We start from the raw sequence: 21721 nt of genomic DNA, 5'->3' as shown, positions 1-21721 counted from the left end.
AATTCTGAGGAGAAAAATTCGTTATTTGATAGCTGATAAGGTTACGTTGTACAGGTTTTGCTGGCTTGGCAGATATGGGGGGAGGGTTTTTGCGTTGGGAATTTGCCATGGGTGTTGTCGTGGCAGGTGGGTTAGGGTTGTGCTTGTATATGCGGAATCCAGCACGCCCGTTCCAGACGGTGGCGGCGGTTTGGAAACTGGACTGATGGGTAGGGAAATAAAAAGACAGATAGACGCAAGGCAAGGATTTTGATTTCTCACCTGGATCTGGATTGAGCGCCTATCATGGGAGCTGGAAATATTAGCCGTCGTGATGATATTTGTATGCCTTTTTCAGCCGGTGGGTGCCATCAAACAGGCCGTGGAGACTCGTCAGCCCCATCCAAACGGCTTCCTCCGTGCGGATGGTTCTGCTTCCCTGTCCGGGTAGGAAATTTACCCAGTAGTCGAAGAGTTTGTCGGCATCTGATGGGCGAATGGCCATGTCGCGGAGTTGGGGATCGTTCCGGACAGCTGCCTCGATCCCAGCAACACCACCAAAAACAATGAGGATATGCTGAAAGTCTGGAGGACGCTGTTCGCGATCAGGAGGGTGGTCTTGCTCGTAGCGATCGTGTGCTTGTTGGGGCTTCTCTTCTAGCACTGTGGAGATAGGCCTACCACGCTCGGACGTGCCGAAGGAGAGGTCATAGCCACCGTCATAAGGACACTCAGTGAATATGGAAGAGAGAGACCGACATCGTCGCACATAGTAGCCCCAGTAATACCCCGCTTCTACCCGAGGAGTGGATGGGTGTACGGATTCTGCATACGGGGATTCATGCTGGGGAAATCGGACTGTTACTCGGGCATGTTCTGGAAGGTGGATGTTTGGAAGAATTATTTTTTGTGAGAGACCCGTGTCCACAATTGTGACAGGGCCATTGTCAGTAGAGCTGCTATGATGGTGGAACTGATGATCATTGCCCATCTGAGTGACCTTGCTGGCCGAATGTCTGTTTCGCGCTGAATATCGGCCAGGACTAGAAACAACAATGCCTTCACGGAAGTCGCACCACTCATTGGCACGCAAGTGATGGGGCATATCCAAGCTGGGTAGCAAACCAGCTGTGCGAAGATTGGGATGGATGGGAAAGAGGTGTTTGCGCAAGTACGGTGGAGTCTCGAGGTACGACAGAATGTGAGTCAGGAAGTGTGAAGGGTCCGAATTCGCGGTATAGGCTTTGGGAGAGGATGCACCGCCATCCATTTGGTTTCTAGTTTTGGCACTGGGTGAGTTATCGTGATAATAATGCTCATGAAAGTCACAGTATGCACCATTTTCATCATCGTCAAAGACCACGACTTCGTCGACGCAGAAGACGGCGAGGGCGCGCGCGATCACACCGGCTAGGAGGGTCTTTTGCTCGACAGAATGCGCGCTGTACAGCAGATGTTAGTGGTTGACTACATCAGTAGCCCCTAGGGTGCATTGATCGAGGGGAGATTACTTGGCTATGATGCTGCCCGGAATGGCAACGCTGAGAGTATGCGATCGGCCACCCTTGGGGTGGAAGACGGCTGAGGGCTTTTCGGTGAATAGGGAATTGGTTGTGCCATTGTGGTGCGACGAAGGACTATCTTCGTGGGTAGTCTTGCGTCTCTACATGGACAAAGCATTCTCATGTCAGACACTGCTATTACAAGGGGGTGTAAGCTGTCATTGACGTACCTTATAGTTGGGACGGCGCATCGCAGGGCAGCAGAAAGGAGTAGAGAGCGATGAAGGATGATGAGAAGGGGATGTGGAGGACGGAAAAGAGACTTTCAGGGACGAACCCTTACTTCATTCGACGAGACTAAAGATCCTTTCGTGGAGCAGGGGATGGCCCAAACAACACATAGTGGACTAGTTCGAAGGCTTTGGTTGACCGATCACACTTCCTGACGATGACGTTGAGCTCCACCGTCTCCACCAACGTTAAGTCAACATCCTGACGAGGTTACTCTATAGTAATTGCTCAATCCAAACTATAGATGCTCCTTAAGAAAAGCACCCTCCAAGTACGTTTCCACATAATCGGATACATTTTCCGTTCAGTAACCACTACCACTACCACTACTAGCAATTCCCGTCTTCTCCTCCTGCATAATCTTCACCCCCGAACTGCTCCCAATACGCGCCGCTCCTGCTTGCAACATCTTGCGACAGTCCTCTGCTGACCGTACTCCTCCACTGGCCTTGACCTTGGTGCCCTTTCCAACCAGATTGGCCGTCTCTCGCATAAGAGCAACGTTCTCCAAGTTCGCTCCGGGCCCATTGAACCCAGTACTAGTCTTGATGTAATCCGCTCCAGCTACACACGCCAGCACCGAGCCCGCTATGATCTGCTCGCGAGTCAACTGAGACGTCTCCAAGATGACCTTTAATCCAACGGGTGTCGGGGCTGCTTTGCGCACTTCCAGCACGTCCGCATAGACATCCTTGTACTTCCCCTCTTGTAGAAGAGGGTAGTTGAGCACCATGTCGAGCTCAGACGCTCCCAGATTTACTGCCTCCTTCGCTTCAGCTGTCTTTTCGTCCGTCTTGTAAGTTCCCTCGTGAAATCCAACAACACAGGCTACTCCAACGGCTGGATGTTCTTTCAGGTTCTGGACTGCTCGAGAAACATGGTTCAGTCGCACGCAGACTGTCGCGAATTGGTGCTGGATGGCTTCCTGACAGAGGTCGTCGATCTGTTGCTCCGTTGCTGTCAAGGCTAGCTGAGTGTGGTCTATGGTACGATTGATTTCAGATGAAATGTCATATGAAGGGAAGGTCGTTGGGAGGGATTGTTGGATGCCGGAGATCAGCGTCGCCCTTTCGGCGTCGGTTTGTGGTGTAGACATAGTGTGATGCTGGATGGGACGCTTGTGCCCTCGTCAATATCTTCGAAAATTGTATGAACAACCACAGCAAACGGATGCAACGGACTTGATGTAAGAGAGGAAATAAATTAGCGAGCTAGTTGGGTCTGGGAAGTACTGAAGCTCAGATGATTTCCCGGCACCGGCCCCTCTTTTGCGGGGCATCCATCCATTGCCTTTCCCACATGGGAATCAACGGCGTCGTCGATCGCCGCTTGTTTGTAGATATCTCTTATTAAGACTATCATAACTACAACTACGCAAAGCATCAAGAATGACTCTTCTACAAGCCATACCAAACCCCTACACATCCCATCCATCACAAATCATCCAATCACAACAACTCCATTCCATTATTCCAATCCATAGTATAATCAATAAAGAGCGCCCTATCGAACTCCCATCCCTTCAATCCCACTACATCTCATTCCCCAAGCCCCCATTTAAACGCACATCCCCAAATCAACCACAGCTCTTACACTCCGGGCCACGAATATCATCCACCCGACCGATCCTCCTCCCAGGTCCTCCCGGTCCACCACCACCACCGCCGCCGCCCGGTCCCCAGGAACCGCCTCCACCTCCACCTCCACTGCCCCAGCGAGCACGAGTATTGGGAGTCTTTCCTGAATGAGTAACGTTGAATCGGGAGTTTTGGGCTGCGGTGTAGGGGTCCAGCTAGATCATACATATACCAATTAGTACAGCAGTCAGATGGATATAGACACTGCTTGGAGTATGAATGTGGGTGTAGCGCATACCGAGAATAGGCTGACGATGTATAATCCGAGGAAGAGGTAGATGTTCTCGACGAAGCGGATGATGCGGACTGTGATGGGGGGACTGGATGGAGGGTGAACTGTTAGTCATGGCTTTTGTAGATGGTGAGAGGTTATCATTCATGGATGGATGGGGATTTACCTTGCGAGAACGCGTCCCCCAGACACGTAGGTCTTGGGTTCGGATGCCATGCTTGTGTCGATTTGGGGGAGTGAAGAGTGAGATGGGTGTTTGGTACTGGAGGAAGATGATGGGAGGCGATGCGATGCGCCAGATAACGAGCTTGCTGGATACGGTTTAGCGCTATTGACGGGGACAGTATGTTTCCTTATTCGGTCTAGTGCATGGTGACCCTTGGATGACATCAGTTTCTATACAAACCTGAGACATGTTTGTTGTTGAATTACCCCTATAGCTAAAGCGACTACTACATACAGATAAATTCCATCTACTTGTAAACTGCTGAGAGATACAAATAGAGTGACCATTTGCGGTGGACTGCGCAGCGAGTATCACACAGGTGTCAAGCATCAGTACCGCTCGTTGGAACTACTTCCGTCTGAGCATCCGGCATGGATTCCTTTGAAAGCTTTGATGCAGCGACTCCAGCCAGCTCTTGGATAGAAGAACCCCCAATAATCTGCAGCACAGGAATGTCAACAGACAGCTCCCTAACGAACCAATGCCGCAGCTCAATAGCCACCAGAGAGTCTACCCCCATCTCGGTCAATGCGGATGCTCCAGTGAGCGGTTCTTCGGCGGATAGTTGCAGCCTGGAGCGCACTTCCTTGATAAACCCCTCGGTTATTATCTCCCTGGCTTCAGCAGTGCTCTTTGCCAGCTTGATTTGCATCCCCGCCGAAACATTGGCGTTAGTACCGGATGCAGATGTGGTCGGGTTAGCCGCATGGGTAATGAGATTCCACGCCTTCGGATTCCGCAACCATAACGCGTTCGGGTTCTCTGCAGCGTTTATTACCTGGTAGCCAGCAATTACTTCAGGGTTGCTGCCGAAATTTGGATGTCCTGCAAGAATACCCTCTGCGAAGAGCTCATGCAGGTCTCGTTCAGTGAAGTTGGAAGCTCCAGTGTTCCGCTCAATCAAGTTTTGAACTGCACTATCTGCTCTTGCGAAGTATCCTACCCCTTTGATCAGTCCTGGATGAATAATACTGCCGATTAGACCTTTCTCGTGCCGCTGATTGATGAGCGCTGACATGAATTCAGTGGCGGCTGAATAGGCTGTCTGGCCAACATTGCCCAGCGGTCCAGCAGCTGATCCAAAGAGAATAAAGAACTCTAGGTCCAGGTTACCGAACACCTCGCTCAGGATAATACTGCCTTGAACTTTTGGGGCCATGACGCTCTGTATATCCTCTAGCGTCGTTTGAGCAAAGAGACAGTCCTTGAGCACCATCGCTCCGTTGGCTACTCCCCCAATCGGAGGTAGTGATTCACGTATAAAAGCATAGGCACGACACACAGATTCTCGGTTGGTGACATCACTGGTACAGTTTATCAATATTTGCCTCGACATACTGTCAGGATAGACACTTACATTGCCATTGGAAAAACTTGAGCGCCCAGTCGTTCCATCTCCAAAATCCACTGCGCATCAATATTTGGGGAACGACTGCCAAGGACCACAGTTCGGGCTCCTTTACTGACCATCCACTGACAGACGGATCTTCCAAGGTCACCAGTCATCCCGACAAGCAAGTATGTCTTTTGTGGGGATAGTGAGACCATGGAGCTTGCTGTTTGAATTTGAATACGGACTTGGCCTGGCTGGGTCCAGTCTACGATCTCCAACTGATCCATTCCCTGGGAAACACCCTGCAAGTTCTGAACAGGGACAAGCTGAAATTTTTCCTGCAAGGTAGCCGTTTGTAGCGCAAACTCACAGGCTGCGAAGAATGTTTGCCCAACGGTGATCGGACTAGCAGGCCGCAATAATTTTGACGACGTTCTGCCCAAATTAGAGATATCAACTTTCACAACATCCTCGGGCAGGAGAGATATGATTCGATCGTAAGCGCTGCTCGCACTTTGAGTACAGCGGACAATGACAGAAATGTCTTTCGGCAAAAGGCGAGATAAAGTACGAGAAGAGCTTCTCTCGTGAATATACAGCACACCAGTCGTTGGCACTGCGGCTTGGACATTGGTCACGAACAATACCCGAACATTTCGTGCAAGAGCAAAGGCTGAGACAGCATCACACACAACCGTGCATAAAGTTTCGGCCTTATAGATCATGACCATTGTGTCGGGGGGCGCTTTGTCGACGACATAAGTGGCCAACAGGGCAGCAGCTGTTCGCATCAAGACAGTAGCTTCTAGGCCCTCAGGAACGCTGTCTGGGAGCCGCCAGCACCACCTGAGTGGCGCCACAATAGCTGATGCATGTTGCTCTGATAGTGCCAGCCAACGTGTATTATCATTTTCATCTCGACCGATGACTAAATGCAGAAAGCCAGCGCCTTCCACCTTATAGGCAGTTATTGTCGAAAAACGTACAACAAGTCGACGATGGGTTGCAGCATTGCGATCACCTCCTTCTTGCCTGGATTGCAGGCTTTCGCGCAGTATGAACTCACTGCGTATAGTTGACGGGGCAACAATCTGTACAGTGGAATCTTGCAGGTCAACTAAGCCATTGACTGTGCGATGGCTTGCAAAATACCGTTGATTCTTGGTGTCGTCAAACTGGATTCGCGGAATATTCAGCACCCCATTTACAAGCCGTAGCTCAAATTCTGTACTATGCAGGCAGACATCCAGGCCATCATTATTGTCCTCATATGTGTGGACCAACTGCATGAAAATATTGGCAAGAGTAGGTGCGGTGACCTCTTGACTGTTAGGTATATTGAGGTACTGAAAGATGGACTGGGGATTCTCATAGGTGAGGCAGTGAACAGTAGCCTTACTCATGCTCAAGTAGGGCTGCTTGCTTTCTGGGCCACTCGTCACCCAAAGAAGTCTGCTGGCGCTGTTCATAACCATCTTGAGGCTGGCGAGACACTGGGCTGTGATATTCTCGTAGCAAGGCGAGTCTAAATCGGTCAGATTCAATACACACCAGCCATATATGTCATCCAATTCTAGTACATCGAGCCTTTGTACAAGAACTAATTGACGGAAGCACGGTCTGAGTAAGGCTTCTAAAGCCGATATCATATCCGATGTTGCTCCCGTCGCTCCACCGATGAGGAGTAGACTATCTGATAGTGTAACTTTGAAATCCCAGGGTTCGCGGAGCAGTTGGATACGATCATCGATTGCCTGCGTGACAAAGGTCGATTCATATCCAAAGCGATCAGCCGACGACACCGCTTCGAGTCCTCCAAAACCAGTCGTCTTGAGCAGCAGATCCCATTTTTGGAGGCTAACCACCGGGCTCTGAGGGTTGCCGTTCTCGTCGGACCACCATCTTTTGAGAGAGCTGACTATCAGCCCGAGGCGATTGATATTCGTGTTGGTGCCGGTACGAACGACCAAATATCCACCGGGCTTGAGCAGGCGTCGAATGTTTTCCAAGGTCTGCACCAGGCTTTCAGCACACCAAATCATATCAGCTGCGACAATAAGGTCATATGAGTGCTCCCTGAAGTCTTGCTGTACGGGATCTGACAAAATATTAAGCACCTGGTAAGAAATCCGATCTTTGTGTTGAGCAAGTCTTTCTTGTACCTCCGCAAAGGATGTTGGAGAATTATTTGTGAAGGTATAAGATTGATATGAACGTTTTATTTCCCTCAGAATCGATTCCGTGGCCAGACCCCTTTCTCCATTAAGCTCGAGTATTTTCATATGAGGGTAGCGGAAAGCGATCTGGCTAACGAGCACTGCAAGCTGCGAACGGCTGCGCTCGTTTTCAAACAGATCCTTATAAACCCCATCCAACTGGCCATTCTGACAAGGAAGGTCGATCACTTTGCTTGTTCCTCTAAGGAAGTCCAAAATATTATCACCTGCTATCCGAAGCTGATCCCAGGGATCGCTACCTATGCGTGCCGTATTCGTAGCTTTGTCGAGAGCATCTTCCAGGGCGCCGTCTAGCCAATCTGGACGACATATCGGATGGGAGCCGTCGTGTGTTGTACAGAGAACCTGATCCATCCACTCCAAGACTCTAGACCGGTGTTGGTCAAGGCTTTTGCATTCCTCTGCGGAAAGCTGCCTCCGTGCATCTCTAATATACAAAAGAGCGCAGCGTTCCGCCCACTGAATCTCTTCTGTGTTTTGACAATCCTGGTATACGCTTTTTGAAACAGCTTGTGGCAGCAACGGGCCCCAGACAATCTTGGAAAAGATGCCACGATCCTCGGGAGTTGAAATCGGAGCCACATGGAAGCCCTCGATTTGGTAGACCCCGTGGCCGTCAGGGTCAAATACGTTGATATCCCCTGTCATGCCATCTGGGCTGTCACTATCAAGGAAGGCTTCGACAGCAAGCTCGGTCATGACCTCCACTGAGCTGGGCTTGCACAACTGCGGGTTAATTGCGATGTGCTCGATGGACACAGGAACATGTAGTGTGTGGACTTCATCGATGTTCCTCGCCGCTAACAAGGCCTGCAAGCTGGAGTCAATGATGGCTGGATGTAGCAGCAAAGACGAGCCCAGCTCGGTCCCTGAAACTATGCCTGTCCACCCACTCGCTTGTCTCGTAAGAGCCTTCAGCCCTTGGAAGGGACCGTTGTAACCGAGACCAAGACTTTTCAGAGATGCGTAGAATTCAGTTATGTCCATTGAGTGAGAAACATCTGGTATAGACGATCTAGGGGGCAAAGACATAGCATCTTGTTCCCCAAATGACACAGTCAGTTCTCCGGAGGCGCATGTCTTTAGTTTCCCAGCAATACTAGCGTAGCATTGGAAGGCTGCAATGATGACATCGCTTTCTGATTTCATAATGCCTAATTTCGAGATTATCTCCACACCCTGTGGATCGTCAGGAATAGGAACAGCACAGTGGATGCGCACATCATCGAATTCCACCAACCGCAGAGGTTGGCCACGTGCGGCTTTTGCAGCTGCTTCCAATGCCATTGATATGTATCCGGCTGCAGGGAACACAGTCTGAGATTGAACCCGATGGTCAATAAGCCATCCGAGTTCTGTCCGGCTTAAGTAGTTGCGCCAGCGCCATTCGTCTTCGCCTGTTTCAGGGCTGAGAGTCCCCAAAAGAGGGTGTGGGAGATCAGAGTGGTATAGGCGCGCTTTAGTATGGCGAGACAGCGTCCAATAAGCTCGTGTTTTGTCGAAGGGATATGTGGGTAAGCATTTCACGAAACGGCTTCCATATGAATTATCGAACAGTGACAGATAACGTTGGATGTCTATATTTGTTCCCAGATGTGTCCAGAGTGAGCCAATAGCCCGAGCAAATACCTCCGTACTGTTGGCATCACGCTCAGCCAAACCAAGGTAGGTTGTCTCTGGCTCTACATCTGCCATCTCAGTTATTGTTTGCAGGACTGGTCCTCTGAGTGTGGGACGTGGTCCAACCTCAATCAATAAATCAAATTTGGGATTGTCTGCAAAAGCGGCCGCTACTGCCTGAGAGAAAAGCACGGGGCGAAGCATGTTCTGGCACCAGTATTGAGGAGTGATGTCTTCAGTGTCTAGCCTCGTTTCCTTGTGTACGCTAGAAAACCATGTCGTTGTCGTAGGATTTGCCCGAATTTCACAGGCCTCGAGAGCGCGCAGATACGGTGCAGCGCATGGTATCATATGGTGCGAATGATAGGCGATGTCCACATTCAGGCGATGCACCGCGAGATCTAGGCTTTCTAACATCCATGCAAGTTCCTGTATCGCTTGTGTATCCCCAGAAAACGTGACACTTACCGGAGAGTTACTTGCAGCCACTCTGACTGTCTCACTGAAGCCACCTTCAGAACAAAGTGCCTGCGCGTCTTCCCAGGGAATACCACTGACCAGCATAGCTCCAGGCTGGCCATTTGCGACGGCCTGTTCAGCTACGAAACCTCGCAGGTATGCAACTCTGATAGCATCTGCTGCGCTAATAGCGTCTGCAGCATAAGCCGCTGCAATCTCACCCGACGAGTGCCCCACGACAGTGGAAAAATGAACCCCCAGAGCCCGTAAAAAGTTTACTTGTATTATTTGTACAGCTGTGCGCAGAGGCTGTGACACAACTGCTTCGTGGATTCTTGAAGATGACTCGGGAGCTGAGAGCTCCTGAACCAATGAAAAGTCCGGACGGTACTCCAATGGAAGACTGTTCAACGAATCTTGCAGTTCTGTCATCCAGATCATGGCTTGTGGACTGGCTGAAATCAAGTCCCAACACATTTGCGGATACTGCGCGCCTTGTCCAGTAAAGATACCCAGTACTCGTTTTGGTACATGGCTGGGCCGGGACATAATGCTTGGAAGTTCTGCTGACATTCGCTTTTCAAGCTCTATTTGAATCTCAATCCGAAGGCCTTCAACTGAGGCTGCTGTAATGAAAACACGGTGACTGAATGCTGATCGTCGGTTCAGGAGAGACTCGGCTAGGGTTACCAAGTCTATGTCGGGGTGCTCTTGAAGAAATCGGTCATAGCATTTTAGAACATCTATCAGGGTTTTCGCTGTGCATGCAGAGAAAGTAAATGGAAGTAGTCGTGGGCACAAGCAATGCTCTAGCTTCAGCTTCGTTGGAGGAGTATAGCTTTCAATGATCGCATGTGCATTACTTCCACCGAAGCCAAATGAGTTAACCGAAACCCGGCGAGGAACACCTGGGGCAAGGCTGGGCCACAACAATGGCTCAGTTGGTATGCGAAGTCGAGAAGTCAGAGGTGCAATAACTGGATTTATACGCTTCAATAGCATGTTCGGAGGTATAATGCCCTTCTGGACGCATAGAGAGGCCTTTATAACTCCTGCTAGCCCTGCTACACCTTCTGTATGGCCAATGAGGGTCTTTATTGAGCCCACGTACAAGGGTTCTTTGATTGACTCTTCAGGTAATGCTGAGTCCTCATAGAATGCATTATATATGGCAGTGGCCTCTTGAGGATCTCCAGCCTGCGTGCCTGTGCCATGGGCTTCAAAAAATTGGCACCGGTCTTCGGGATGGTCTGCGGGATTTAGCCCGACGCTGGCATACGTTGAGCGTATAAGCTGTAATTGGGCAATGCTAGATGGCATTGTAATTCCCATACTGCGTCCATCGGCGTTGATTCCTGTGGCGCGGACGATGCATTCGATGGGATCCCCGTCCGCAATAGCGTCGCTGAGGCGTTTCAAGACCACGGAAGCAATACCCTCACCCCGTGCATAACCATCCGCGCTTTCATCCCACATCCGACACCGTCCGGAAGGGGAGAGTAAGTGCATCTGGGATGCTGCAATATACTCACGGGGGCTAAAGATTAGGTTGCTAGCCGCCACCAGGGCTATGTGACAGTCCTGGTTTCGCAGAGCACTTACTCCTTGGTGGAGGGCTACCAAGCTTGAAGAGCATGCGGTGTCTATCGTTATTGATGGCCCATGCCAGTCAAAAAAGTAGGAAATGCGATTGGAAAGCATCGAGGCTGCCGTTCCGGATGGGGTATACATGGGAACCTCATCCCAGTCACGGCTGATCAGATTTGCATAGTCCGTACTCATAAGGCCACAAAAGACTCCTGTGTCAGAACCTCGAAGGGCTTCTAGTGTTAAGCCTGCTGTCTCCAATGACTCGTAGACGACCTCCAATAGTAAACGTTGCTGAGGGTCCATCGACTCTGCTTCAACAGGGGAGACATTGAAAAAGGGCGCGTCGAATGCGCGGGGGTCCTCAGTAAGAAAATAGGATTCAGGGGAATTTCCTGTGCCATGATGTTTATCAGGATGGTAAAAGGCATCATGATTGAACCGGTCCTTGGGTGCCTTAGAAGCTACATTGCGTGGATGGAGCAGAAGGTCCCAGAGCCTAGTCGGGGAGGATGCTGAGCCTGGGAATCTGCAACCTGTCCCGATAATTGCGATGGGTTCAGGGACCGACATGAAGCCGAGTGAGGGAAATACTTAGTGAGAAGGGAATAATCAATCGATTGCTGGCGGTCCAGAAAGGAAAGACCACCGGGTCAGATGACCGAGGCGGACTGCAGGTTTCCTTTCCTTCTTATACACTTCTACTTTCTCCCAGTCATTTGGTTTCTCGTGGCCCGCTTGTGACCAATTAGCCTTGGTTTAGCTCCGTGGCTTAGGTCGTCTTACTTCTAGGCAAGTGCATTTTGGAGAAGTAACAGCGCTAATGTCAGAATGGGGCAGTTGTTGGTACACTTCCCCATGCAGACAGGGCAGACGCCTCCTAACTAAGTGACGTTCTTGTTGGGATAGTGCAGGTGGGGTCAAGGGATGCAAATCTGGACCTGTCACTCGGCATGCAGGGCTCCTCCTCGACTATCATCTCTTAGTCGATAGGCCTTGGAAAACTGGCGTTGCACCAGTGGACCACCTGCAGGGTGTCATATATCCAAGCCATTCAGCGTGATGAAGCGAACAAGGGCAGGGTGCTGCAATCAGCACTTCCTCCCGGCCGGCTCGAGACAAAGGCATTCACTGGATGTGGCTTGGGATTTCTATTGGACGGATCGATGCTCGTGCTGCAGTTGCAGAATCGCGGCCAGTCGGAGGTAAGACCAGTCTAGGCTTGGTACCTCTTCTGTCCTTCGGTTGGTTCATCGCCGTCATCGGCGCCGCCTAGAACTACCCCGACATATGCATGTCTCGGACCCTTTCACAGCATGGATATTTCCGTCACATCAAGCATGCACGTCCATAATGCGAAGAGGACTCTGTTGTCAATACTAAGGTTACTTCCTATCACCAACCGGCAGAGATTTCCGTGTGTTTTGGGAAAAGTAACTTATCTCATGGGCACAGGGAAGGTGCCTCGCTTATGGATCTCGTCAGAATTCGGGGTCCCTCCGCCGCTAGATAAGCTAGCTGCATCACCCATCTACATCGGATTCAGATTAGATCACCGTCACAACAAACAAGGCAAATTATTCCAAGCGCTTACCATGCGACTAATCATATGGAGCAAACTTAACCCTCTTCCGATTTCGCTGTACCCAATTATAGGACCTGGAAAATTCAACCCCCATCTGGGTAGCTACATTCTGACAGGCGTTTAAGTCCGCCTAGTCTGGTGATTTGATCATGCCTACAGCACACTTCCTGGTGAGGTAGTATGGGCAAACTACTGCAGCATGATGCATGATCCAATTTGTCAGCCGGAACTGACCCCATCTTGCATGTTTCCTTTCAGACTGATGCAATTTGTGCCGAAGTAGCTGAATACGGGCTTCGTGCTCGTGATTCAGGCGCCATCCCGAAAACGAGACAAAACGATCTTACCTCAGACATACCTGCTAATTGCCATTCTGTTACTCCTGAGCCTGTCTTTGCTTCCATTATGATGAACTTTCCAACTGTGCACAAGGACGTGTTGTCCTTTGCTTTTGATCACTCGGTTGACTATGACGAGAGCCAGCCACTCTATATTGATGCAAGAAATCCATCGCGCAGTCTAAATGCCAATCAGTTACGTCGATTAGTGCGGGCTTTGATCGCAGGCCTCAGGCGGTATATTAAGCAAGGAGAGTGTGTGCTGGTTCATCTGGGCAATAGCGTAGGTTAAACCCACAGGCAACGCCTAGTTCCCAAACTGGATCTAATAAACAGTCTTTAGTATGTTCACTCAGCTCTCTTCTTCGGCATAATAGGAGCCGGAGGGGTTTACATGGGTGCCAGCCCCGACAGCCCACCTCATGAACTAGCCAATGTTCTTGAGCTGGGGAGGCCAAGGTTAATCATTACGACAAACCAGACGCTTCATGCTGTCTTGAGTGTTGCAACCAGCAAAGGCCTCGGTCCGGAGCAAATCTGCCTGTTTGAAGAATTGACTATCGCTAGCTTTCTAGAGTCAAACATCAGTTATCGTCGCCAAAATGCTGGAACCATCACATTATACGACCTTCTCGCCTGCGGTGAAGAGGATTGGATCAAGTTCGATGACGAAGCCCTGGCCAAAACCACTCCAGCCGCTATGTATTGCACCAGCGGCACCAGTGGGCTTCCCAAAGCCGCCATTATCTCGCACCAGGCTGTTGTCTCCCAGCATCTTAACAAGCACTATGAGGTTCCATACGCTGTCAGAAGACTGGTCGTTGTTCCAGTATACCATCGCTTCGGGGCACTCTGGCACGCATTTCCCATCCGTCAAGGAGAGCCCGCATACTTCCTGCAAAAGTTCGAACTGAATCACTTCCTCGACGCTGTTCACAGCAACAGAATAACAGACGTATTTATTGTGCCAGCAATAGTTCACCTCTCACTTCAGTCCTCTCGGCCTGTGGCGGAGCTCCTTTCATCTCTGCGTATGGTAGGCGTCTCAGGCGCGCCCATCGACACGGAATCGTTGCAAAATTTTCAAGATCTGCTACACAAGCAAGCTACTGCAGCGCAAAGCTGGGGCATGACAGAGACGGGCCCGATATTTGTATGCAGGTATGGAGAGCGCGTCGATAAAGGAAGTATCGGAAAGCTTGTCGGGATAAACGAGGCAAGACTCATCGACGACGGAGGCATGATAATAACCAGCGACAACTGCCCCGGTGAGCTATACGTACGAGGCACGGGATTATTTTCGAACTATAAGGGACGAGATGACGGAGTCGACGCAGATGGATGGTTTCGAACAGGGGACGTGGCCTACAGACAAAACGAATACTACTACCTGTTTGGCAGAGTCAAGGAAATTATCAAAGTACAAGGGCAAGAAAACCCCCAGCCATATTTTACTACCACCCTTCTAACAGTGATGCTCAGGAACCAAGTAGCTCCCGCCGAAATAGAAGCCATCCTCTCCAAGCACCCAGGAATATCCGATGCCGCCGTCCTCGGAGTCCAATCCAGTGACAAGAGCACCGAACTGCCCCGAGCCTTTGTGGTGAAATCATCAGCTTTCAAGGCCAATCTGACCGCAGATGAAGTCTACCAATTTGCGAAATCCCAGTTAGCAGGCTACAAGGCTCTAGATGGAGGCGTGGTATTTGTCAGTGATATCCCTCGAACTGCGAGCGGGAAGATCCTACGGGACAGGTTGGCACAGATGAATGCTCGACGGGAGAAGATCGCCCAGATACTTTCTCGCCGTGTTATCAAGGTGGTAACTTGATCAAGGAGCTGGGTAAATGGTGGTGGTGGTCTTTGAAACATAGCTACCATGCACACGTTCACGCTCGAGAGACCCTTATTAGTCTTTCAACCTGGTAGATTCCGTCACATTCATTTACCTATGCAGATTCGTAAACCACGCAATGCTTCTCATGTCAGCAACTACTTCCTAGCTCATTACCTACTACAAACGACGCATTATGCACTCGACGCTAGTCATTTACATCTAGACCAGGCCAGCATAAAACAATCCCCCCAAAAGACCCAACAGCTCTACGAACAAGACAACCAAACCACATACAATAATTAGAAACAAGTGACCAAAAATGTTTTCTCTCGTCTATTCGGTTTATGGGTATCTATGCAACAAAAATCCATCCAAACACAAACCCGAAGCGAACATCATCCATAACGTAACGATCATAAAGCCCTCTATCTCCGCATCATTCAGTCTGACAAGCCGTAACCTCCGTAAGCAACTCATCCAATCCACGGAATCCCTCTTCCACGACCCATTTCTGTCCCTGAGCGGGATGTAGAACATGGCAGCTCGCGCCGACGACCAAGAGACCAGGGGGTCTTGAGCCCTCGGCTTCGAAGGCAGCGCTGACGTGCTCCAGGGTAGACCGGATGACGCGTTGATCGGTGCAGGAGGCTCGCTCGATGATTGCGCATGGAGTGTCTTTCGGCCATGGGGTCCGTGGACGGGCACACTCTGCTGGCTCAGTGGTCAGGGATTCTATGAGTGCGGACAGACGGTGCAGGGCCATCAGGAAGACGACGGTTTGTGTGGGGACGTAAGTAGGGGGTTCTGGGGCTGCGCCTTTGCGGCCTGTGCCTGTGCAGACGAGGACTTGGTCGGATACGCCTCGGTGGGTGGCGGGGATGTCTGCGAAGAGGGGCGCGCTCAATGCACTGGTGATGCCGGGGAGGACCACGGGTGTGTAGCCTTCGCCTCGGAAGAATTCGAATTCTTCACCTCCTCGGCCGTAGAGGTAGGGGTCACCCTGCTTCAATCGGAGGACGTATCTTCCTCGACGTAGGGAGTCCAAGCCCATCTTCAAGAATTCCTCCTGGGCCTGGTCTGCGTTGCCTGGGAACTTTCGCGCGATGTGGACTGCTGTCCTGCGGGGGATGAGTTCTAGGACAGGTGCTGGGACGAGTTTATCGGCCAGGATGATGTCGGCGGATTGGATGGCATTGTATGTCGCGCGTGTGAGTAGATCCGGGTGTCCTGGGCCGGAGCCAGCAAGAACAATCTTGCCCTTCTTTGACAAGGTTTCCGAGTTGCTGAGATCTTTGGGCCCGTCTTTGCTAGACGAGTAGGCCTCAAGTATGGCGCTAATATCTTCGTCTGTGATGGCGGCCAGTTTGCGAATGGGCCAGTATTCACAGATCTGAGACAGCCAGCGCATGCGGCGGGTCTTGGCTGCGGAGATGTCGTCCTCTGTTACTAATGTGTTGAATGTGTGCCGTTGGCCAGTCGCATCATCCTCGTCACCCTCTAGCGGTGCATCACATAGTCCGGCAGCATAATCCTCCGCCCAAAGGCGCTTTCTCACTGCACCAAGCCTGTCAATGGCATTTCCGAGATTTGACGGGAGTCCCGAGGAAATTTCCCTCCTGAGTCGCGAGGCCAGCTTACAGCCGCGTCCTGACGTTGTGATGCCGATGTGGAGAGGGCCGTCCGAATACGTAGACAGCAAGCTGAAGGTACAGAGTTCCGGAGCATCTGACACATTGACTGGAATTCTCAGACGCCGGCAGAGCTTGGAAATGTGTGCACTCAATGGATTGTTTCCGCCTAGCGTGACGAAGACCATGTCTACAACACGGTCGACTTCCTCTCTTCCTAGGCTCGTGAGATCCTCATCCTGGAACTCTCTGCGAAGCCACTTCAAAGAGCCGTTCTCAATCCGTTCGACCAACGTGTATTGCAGGCTCTCTGTGTCCGGGGCAATGAGAACGGGCTTTGCGCCAGCTTCAATACTTTTGGCACAACGGGCTGCTGCAAGAGGGTTGGCCCCGATGATCAGATGGACTTGTGACTCAACGTTCACGGCTGTCAGTAGAGGTGCCGGAACACCACTATCTGATGCGTCCTTCATATTTAAATTGCCACCGCGGGTTTTGCGGTCTAACCTTCAATATTTTTCTTGGACGTCGTTGTTGTTGTAAAAAGTTTTGGTGGTAAGAGCAATCAAGACCCTGAATTGGAGGACCCACGTTGATTTATGCTTGCATCCCACAATTGAAGTCGTGAGTCGATTAAGTTTCCAGGTTCTTTAGCTCCGCGGAAAAGCCAACTGATGAGCAACGACTGCAGATAAGAACCACGTTCTCCAGTCAGCACGTCTGGCAGGTCGATAAGACTATCTCAGCGATTAATAAACGGAGTCACCACAGAAAACCAGCGGACTTGGAGTCATTCTGTCTCTGGGAAATTTATAGATGCATTTCCTGATGGGGTTAAGGCGATATTGCGTGATCGCATGCAGTGGCTTAGGTAAGCCAACCCCGGATTGGGAGATTCAGTAAATGATGCCTGATTCGGTAACAATGAGTATTAGCTGAGATGACTGTTCGACATCTTGTATTCTTATCGTAATATCTGGCAGAACAGAGTATAGTTGACATATGCTCCAAAGTTATATCCCATGACTGGTGTGATTCGGGCGCATGACTCTAGACGCGAGCATATGTTGTGATAGGTTCATGGAGAAGAGTTATTGTCTGACACTTCAGTAGGTTCGCAAGTTCAAGCAATTCCACTTGGTGAAACCCATCACTGATAGAATATAAGTGCTAACTGGTTCGTGGTGGTTTCGTGTCTATCTCCTAGTAACCAAAACATTGGCCAGATCGTGTTAGTTGGTGGCCGGGAATGTCCCATTCATCATAAAAGACAACCGGATGTAGAATTTTGGACATATTTTCCATGGAAGTAGAAGTCATATCGCTGCGAGGTCAGATTCATTGAGAGATGGAGGCACACGTCTACGATATGAATAGTATTGTTGAAGGATGTTGATCTGGTCCAAGTGCTGCAGCGGTGTATATCACGTGACACAGCTGCCGCCAGCTCGAGCTGCACGTCAGAGCTCCGATCCAGTCCATGCTTCCACTCATCTTTCATCATTTCCCCCAGACTCCCATCTTCTCCCAATAATCCCTCACATATCTTGCATCCGTTTTTCTCTTTCACAGGTTGATATCCACCAAATTTGATTTATACCCTGCTGTGACGCTTCCTCGTCACCATGTCCGAAACCCTGTTGAAGCCGGAGAAGGACTTCTCCAAGGATGCTGACAAGCTGATCCCCGAGGCTGAGCAGCTTGCTAAGGTTGGAGCTTTACCTTTACTATCGCAAATATAATTTACTGACCGTCAACAGACCGATGTTCAGGGTGCCATTGACAAGCTCCTTGTATTGGAGAAGCAAGCAAGACAAGTACGGCCCTTCCTTCGTCTAACCGGCGACAACGCGATTCTTACCCATCCTACAGGCTTCGGATCTTGCCACAACATCGCGCATTCTTATCACCATCGTCACACTCAGCAAGAACTCGGGAGACTGGAATCTGCTGAACGACCAGGTCCTCCTGCTATCGAAGAAGCATGGCCAGCTCAAGCAGGCCGTAACGAAGATGGTCCAGACGGTGATGGGATTCCTGGATGAGACACCGAACTTGGAGGTCAAGCTGTCTGTCATCCACACACTGCGGACTGTGACTGAGGGCAAGGTCAGTGAAATAACCACCCGTCCAGCTCCGCATCATACTAATGCGCGTCTATATAGATCTTCGTCGAAGTCGAGAGAGCCCGTGTGACCCGCATTCTGTCCGACATCAAGAAGACCCAAGGCGACCTTAACGCTGCTGCCGATATTCTTTGCGAGTTGCAAGTCGAGACATTCGGTTCCATGACCAGACGGGAGAAGACAGAGTTCATCCTGGAGCAGGTTGCGCTCTGCATAGAACGGGGCGACTGGACACAGGCCACCATCCTCAGCCGCAAGATCAACAAGAGATACTTCAACCGCAAGCCGAAGAAGAGCCCGGAGGAAATTGAGAAGCTGAAGAAGGAAGCCGAAGAGAAGGAGAAGACGCGTAGCCCGGATGAGGCACCGATGGAGGTGGACGATGACGTGACCGACTTGAAGCTTCGCTACTATGAACAACAGATTATCCTCGCCAACCACGACTACAAATATCTGGATGTTTGCAAACACTACCGGGAAGTGCTGGATACGGAGTCGGTGGAGAACAACCCGGAGCAGCTTCGCGCCGTAAGTTTACCTTAGAAGATTGGTGAGTACCTTCAAGCTAATATCATCCAGGTCCTCGCCAGGATCGTCTACTACGTCGTCTTGTCTCCCTACGATAACGAACAGTCGGACCTGTTGCACCGCATCCAACAGGACTCGCGGCTCTCCCTCGTCCCGGTTGAAGGCCGGCTAGTGAAGCTCTTCACCATCCACGAGCTGATGCGCTGGCCGATGGTGGGCGAGCAGTTCGGCCCTCACCTCTGCAACACAGATGTCTTCAAGCCTCAGCCCAGCCAGTCGGTCGAAGACCAGCCGTACCGGAGGTGGCAGGACCTCCGCAAGCGCGTGATCGAGCATAACGTGCGGGTGGTGGCCAAGTACTACACACGTATTCAGATGGGCCGGTTGACCGAACTGCTGGACCTGACGGAGGAGGAGACCGAGAAGTACATCAGCGAGCTGGTCTGTTCGAAGACGATCTACGCCAAGATTGACCGTCCAGCCCGACTGGTCAACTTCGCCAAGCCTCGCGATGCCGACGACGTGCTGAACGAATGGAGCAGCGACATGAAGAGCCTTCTGGGGCTGCTGGAGCGGATCGACCATCTGATCACGAAGGAGGAGATGATGGCGCGGATCCTTCCCACGCGAGAGAAGGGCAAGGCCCGGTAGATTCTGAGTAGCAGAATAGCAGATATACACATTGATGATAGTAGAATGGGACAATAATGACATCGTCATACATACATACATACACACACACACGATCTATAGTCTACACTATCTATCTCTAATCTAAAACGGCAACTCCATCTCATTAACATCCACCTCCTCCTTCTCCTTCTTCCCCCCAGCCGCATTACCATCCCCAAGAACCCCCCTCACAAACCCCACCACAGCATCCAAATACGGCCTCTGTGCCGGCACAAAATGCCCCCCAGGATGCACCACCACCCTCCCCTCCACATCCACCGCATCAGTGACCTCCACCAACGCCCTACTCCTCCCCTCATCCACAACCGCATCCAACGACCCCAACACATGCAACACAGGCGTCTTCACCCCACCCTCATAAAACCCCCTATACCTCGGCCCCGGCGCCCGAAACCCACTATAACACACCGCAAACTTCAACTCCCTCTGCCCAACACTCTTCACACACTCCCACCAAGCACTCGGCACCTCAAATCCCTTAACATTCTCCCCGTTCTCCTCAAACACACTCCCCTCCTTCGCAAACCTACTCATCACCTCCTCCCTCCCGGGCTCCAACAACGCCGCCACAATCGCCGCCATCGCCGCACCCTGCGAGAACCCCACTACACCGTCAAACGGCCCCTCCGTCTTGATCACGTTCGCGATCGTCTCTAGACCCAGGTGCAGGTCCGTGTAGAGCGGTGGGTTCGCGGTCGAGGAGCGTCGGAACCACCCGTAGGCTTCGGTGGGAGTGTCATCGCTGGTGGAGCCACCTTGTGTGGTGGAGGGCTCGTAGCCCGGGATGTCGGAGGGGAGGAGGTGGATGGGACCCGTTGGGTAGGTCGTTGTGATTGTGTAGCCGGTTGTTGGGAGGAGGGTCTTCGTGAGGTGTTTTATCACGGCGCGGGATTTGGCGTGGAAGAGGGGGCCGGATTGTGTGTAGCCGTGGAGGCAGAGGAGTTTGAGGGGAGGCATTTTTCTTGATTTCTTTTTTTTCCCTTTCTGGGTTTGGGATTTTGTTTGTTTGAGGGGTTTGAGGGGGGGGGAAGGTGAAGGTGGTTTTGTGGTTTTAAGAGAGACTGGGTTAAGTGTATGAGGAAGATGTCGGGGAGAGAAAAAGTACTAGTGGGAGGAGGAGGATGTGAGGAGATAAGATAAGCCCGGGTGGATGGTGGTTAGTTGGCTGGGGTATCCTTATTTCTACGATATGGGGTGGACGGGCACTGGTTTTCCGGGTTTGAACTCTGAAATAGAAGGAATTGTTCTAATATGTCGAGGTGATCACCTGGTCGCTGGAGCTATCTCTACGTACAATCCAGTTGGTGGCACTCATACGGGCTGTGGTTTGGTCTAGATGCAAGGGCACTCGGTGACCCCAGCTTCGACATTGCGGAGATGCGGGCCAGATCTACACATTACGAGGGGCTACGTCTCTACTACTACAAGCTAGAATCCATACTGACCAATATAAAACATACGATTGCTACCGCACGAGGGGTATCACAACTCTACAGTGCCGGCACTGTCCTCTCAGACCTAGTAACCAGACTCCTGCAGCCAGTCACGCCGCTCCGCAACAATACCGGAGCCGCCATCATTCATCTTCTCCACGATGGAGATCTGCTTTTTTTTTCTTCCTCCTTCCACAATATCCGAATTCCTGCGGCAACCGGCAGAAGCTTATGTGCAGACGTGACTGGTGGCATTGTATGATTTTTCCCCATATTGTGCCGCTGTTCGAAGTACATCCGTCGTAGGTACAAGGAACACAAGTTTGTCGAAAACGAGAATCATCACGCGAAAATCAAGAGGAAAGATACAAGGCAAGAGTAGTTTTTGGTAGTATGGACCGATCATGTGCCAGATATCCGGAACTCCCCTGCGCAGAGATGTAGGAAGAT

At 51.0% G+C, this 21721-nt stretch overlaps 7 protein-coding genes across 7 annotated transcripts in view; 2 read left to right on the top strand and 5 right to left on the bottom strand.

Annotated features, from left to right (window-relative positions):
- Positions 1 to 301: 301 nt before the first annotated feature.
- BO85DRAFT_420674 (DUF171-domain-containing protein) lies at positions 302 to 3857 on the bottom strand (the record flags this gene model as incomplete). Its single annotated transcript, XM_025657900.1, has 7 exons — positions 302 to 1421; positions 1491 to 1642; positions 1712 to 1803; positions 2085 to 2897; positions 3354 to 3564; positions 3648 to 3729; positions 3808 to 3857. 7 exons carry the CDS (start codon positions 3855 to 3857, stop codon positions 302 to 304), a joined length of 2520 nt encoding a protein of 839 aa, XP_025516049.1.
- Positions 3858 to 4103: 246 nt separating this feature from the next.
- pyr2 (non-reducing polyketide synthase pyr2) lies at positions 4104 to 11747 on the bottom strand. The gene is made up of 2 exons (XM_025665095.1): positions 5225 to 11747; positions 4104 to 5171 (listed from the first exon to the last, which is right to left on the bottom strand). The coding sequence occupies exons 1-2, from the start codon at positions 11674 to 11676 to the stop codon at positions 4190 to 4192; spliced, it is 7434 nt and encodes a 2477-aa protein (XP_025516048.1). The 5' UTR covers positions 11677 to 11747; the 3' UTR covers positions 4104 to 4189.
- A 1058-nt stretch (positions 11748 to 12805) lies between these two features.
- On the top strand, positions 12806 to 14892 carry BO85DRAFT_420667 (adenylate-forming enzyme AfeA). Its single transcript, XM_025657899.1, has 3 exons — positions 12806 to 13309; positions 13370 to 14454; positions 14509 to 14892. The coding sequence occupies exons 1-3, from the start codon at positions 13094 to 13096 to the stop codon at positions 14855 to 14857; spliced, it is 1650 nt and encodes a 549-aa protein (XP_025516047.1). The 5' UTR covers positions 12806 to 13093; the 3' UTR covers positions 14858 to 14892.
- A 340-nt stretch (positions 14893 to 15232) lies between these two features.
- BO85DRAFT_295937 (putative siroheme synthase) lies at positions 15233 to 17320 on the bottom strand. The gene has a single exon (XM_025655304.1). It carries the CDS (start codon positions 16962 to 16964, stop codon positions 15300 to 15302), a length of 1665 nt encoding a protein of 554 aa, XP_025516046.1. The 5' UTR covers positions 16965 to 17320; the 3' UTR covers positions 15233 to 15299.
- A 660-nt stretch (positions 17321 to 17980) lies between these two features.
- BO85DRAFT_468704 (proteasome regulatory particle lid subunit RPN5) lies at positions 17981 to 19946 on the top strand. Its single transcript, XM_025662286.1, has 5 exons — positions 17981 to 18200; positions 18252 to 18308; positions 18364 to 18600; positions 18657 to 19145; positions 19197 to 19946. Exons 1-5 carry the CDS (start codon positions 18117 to 18119, stop codon positions 19794 to 19796), a joined length of 1467 nt encoding a protein of 488 aa, XP_025516045.1. The 5' UTR covers positions 17981 to 18116; the 3' UTR covers positions 19797 to 19946.
- Positions 19920 to 21020, bottom strand: BO85DRAFT_420659 (alpha/beta hydrolase; the record flags this gene model as incomplete). The annotated part of the gene is made up of 1 exon (XM_025657898.1): positions 19920 to 21020. The coding sequence occupies exon 1, from the start codon at positions 20793 to 20795 to the stop codon at positions 19920 to 19922; it is 876 nt and encodes a 291-aa protein (XP_025516044.1). The 5' UTR covers positions 20796 to 21020.
- A 605-nt stretch (positions 21021 to 21625) lies between these two features.
- BO85DRAFT_295891 (uncharacterized protein) overlaps positions 21626 to 21721 on the bottom strand; it is a 349-nt gene continuing 253 nt past the window's right edge. The window contains exon 1 of the mRNA XM_025655303.1: positions 21626 to 21721. This exon is cut by the window's right edge and continues 253 nt beyond it. Coding sequence (XP_025516043.1) covers positions 21674 to 21721 — 48 coding nt within the window. The 3' untranslated portion in view covers positions 21626 to 21673.

Source organism: Aspergillus piperis (assembly GCF_003184755.1).
Source record: "Aspergillus piperis CBS 112811 unplaced genomic scaffold BO85scaffold_8, whole genome shotgun sequence".
NCBI classification, from domain to species: Eukaryota; Fungi; Ascomycota; class Eurotiomycetes; order Eurotiales; family Aspergillaceae; genus Aspergillus; species Aspergillus piperis.
This window is presented reverse-complemented; position numbering and strand designations above follow the sequence as displayed.

Excerpts from the sequence above, each read along its gene's own strand:
- BO85DRAFT_468704 (XM_025662286.1), top strand. The coding sequence starts at position 18,117 with ATGTCCGAAACCCTGTTGAAGCCGGAGAAGGACTTCTCCAAGGATGCT. Across the intron at positions 18,201-18,251 it reads AGGCTGAGCAGCTTGCTAAG|ACCGATGTTCAGGGTGCCAT; the intron begins GTTGGAGCTTTA and ends GACCGTCAACAG. Across the intron at positions 18,601-18,656 it reads GGACTGTGACTGAGGGCAAG|ATCTTCGTCGAAGTCGAGAG; the intron begins GTCAGTGAAATA and ends GCGTCTATATAG.
- pyr2 (XM_025665095.1), bottom strand. The coding sequence starts at position 11,676 with ATGTCGGTCCCTGAACCCATCGCAATTATCGGGACAGGTTGCAGATTC. Across the intron at positions 5,172-5,224 it reads CAAGTTTTTCCAATGGCAAT|TGATGTCACCAACCGAGAAT; the intron begins GTAAGTGTCTAT and ends AAACTGTACCAG.
- BO85DRAFT_420667 (XM_025657899.1), top strand. The coding sequence starts at position 13,094 with ATGATGAACTTTCCAACTGTGCACAAGGACGTGTTGTCCTTTGCTTTT. Across the intron at positions 13,310-13,369 it reads TGGTTCATCTGGGCAATAGC|TATGTTCACTCAGCTCTCTT; the intron begins GTAGGTTAAACC and ends AACAGTCTTTAG. Across the intron at positions 14,455-14,508 it reads GAAATTATCAAAGTACAAGG|GAACCAAGTAGCTCCCGCCG; the intron begins GCAAGAAAACCC and ends AGTGATGCTCAG.
- BO85DRAFT_295937 (XM_025655304.1), bottom strand. The coding sequence starts at position 16,964 with ATGAAGGACGCATCAGATAGTGGTGTTCCGGCACCTCTACTGACAGCC.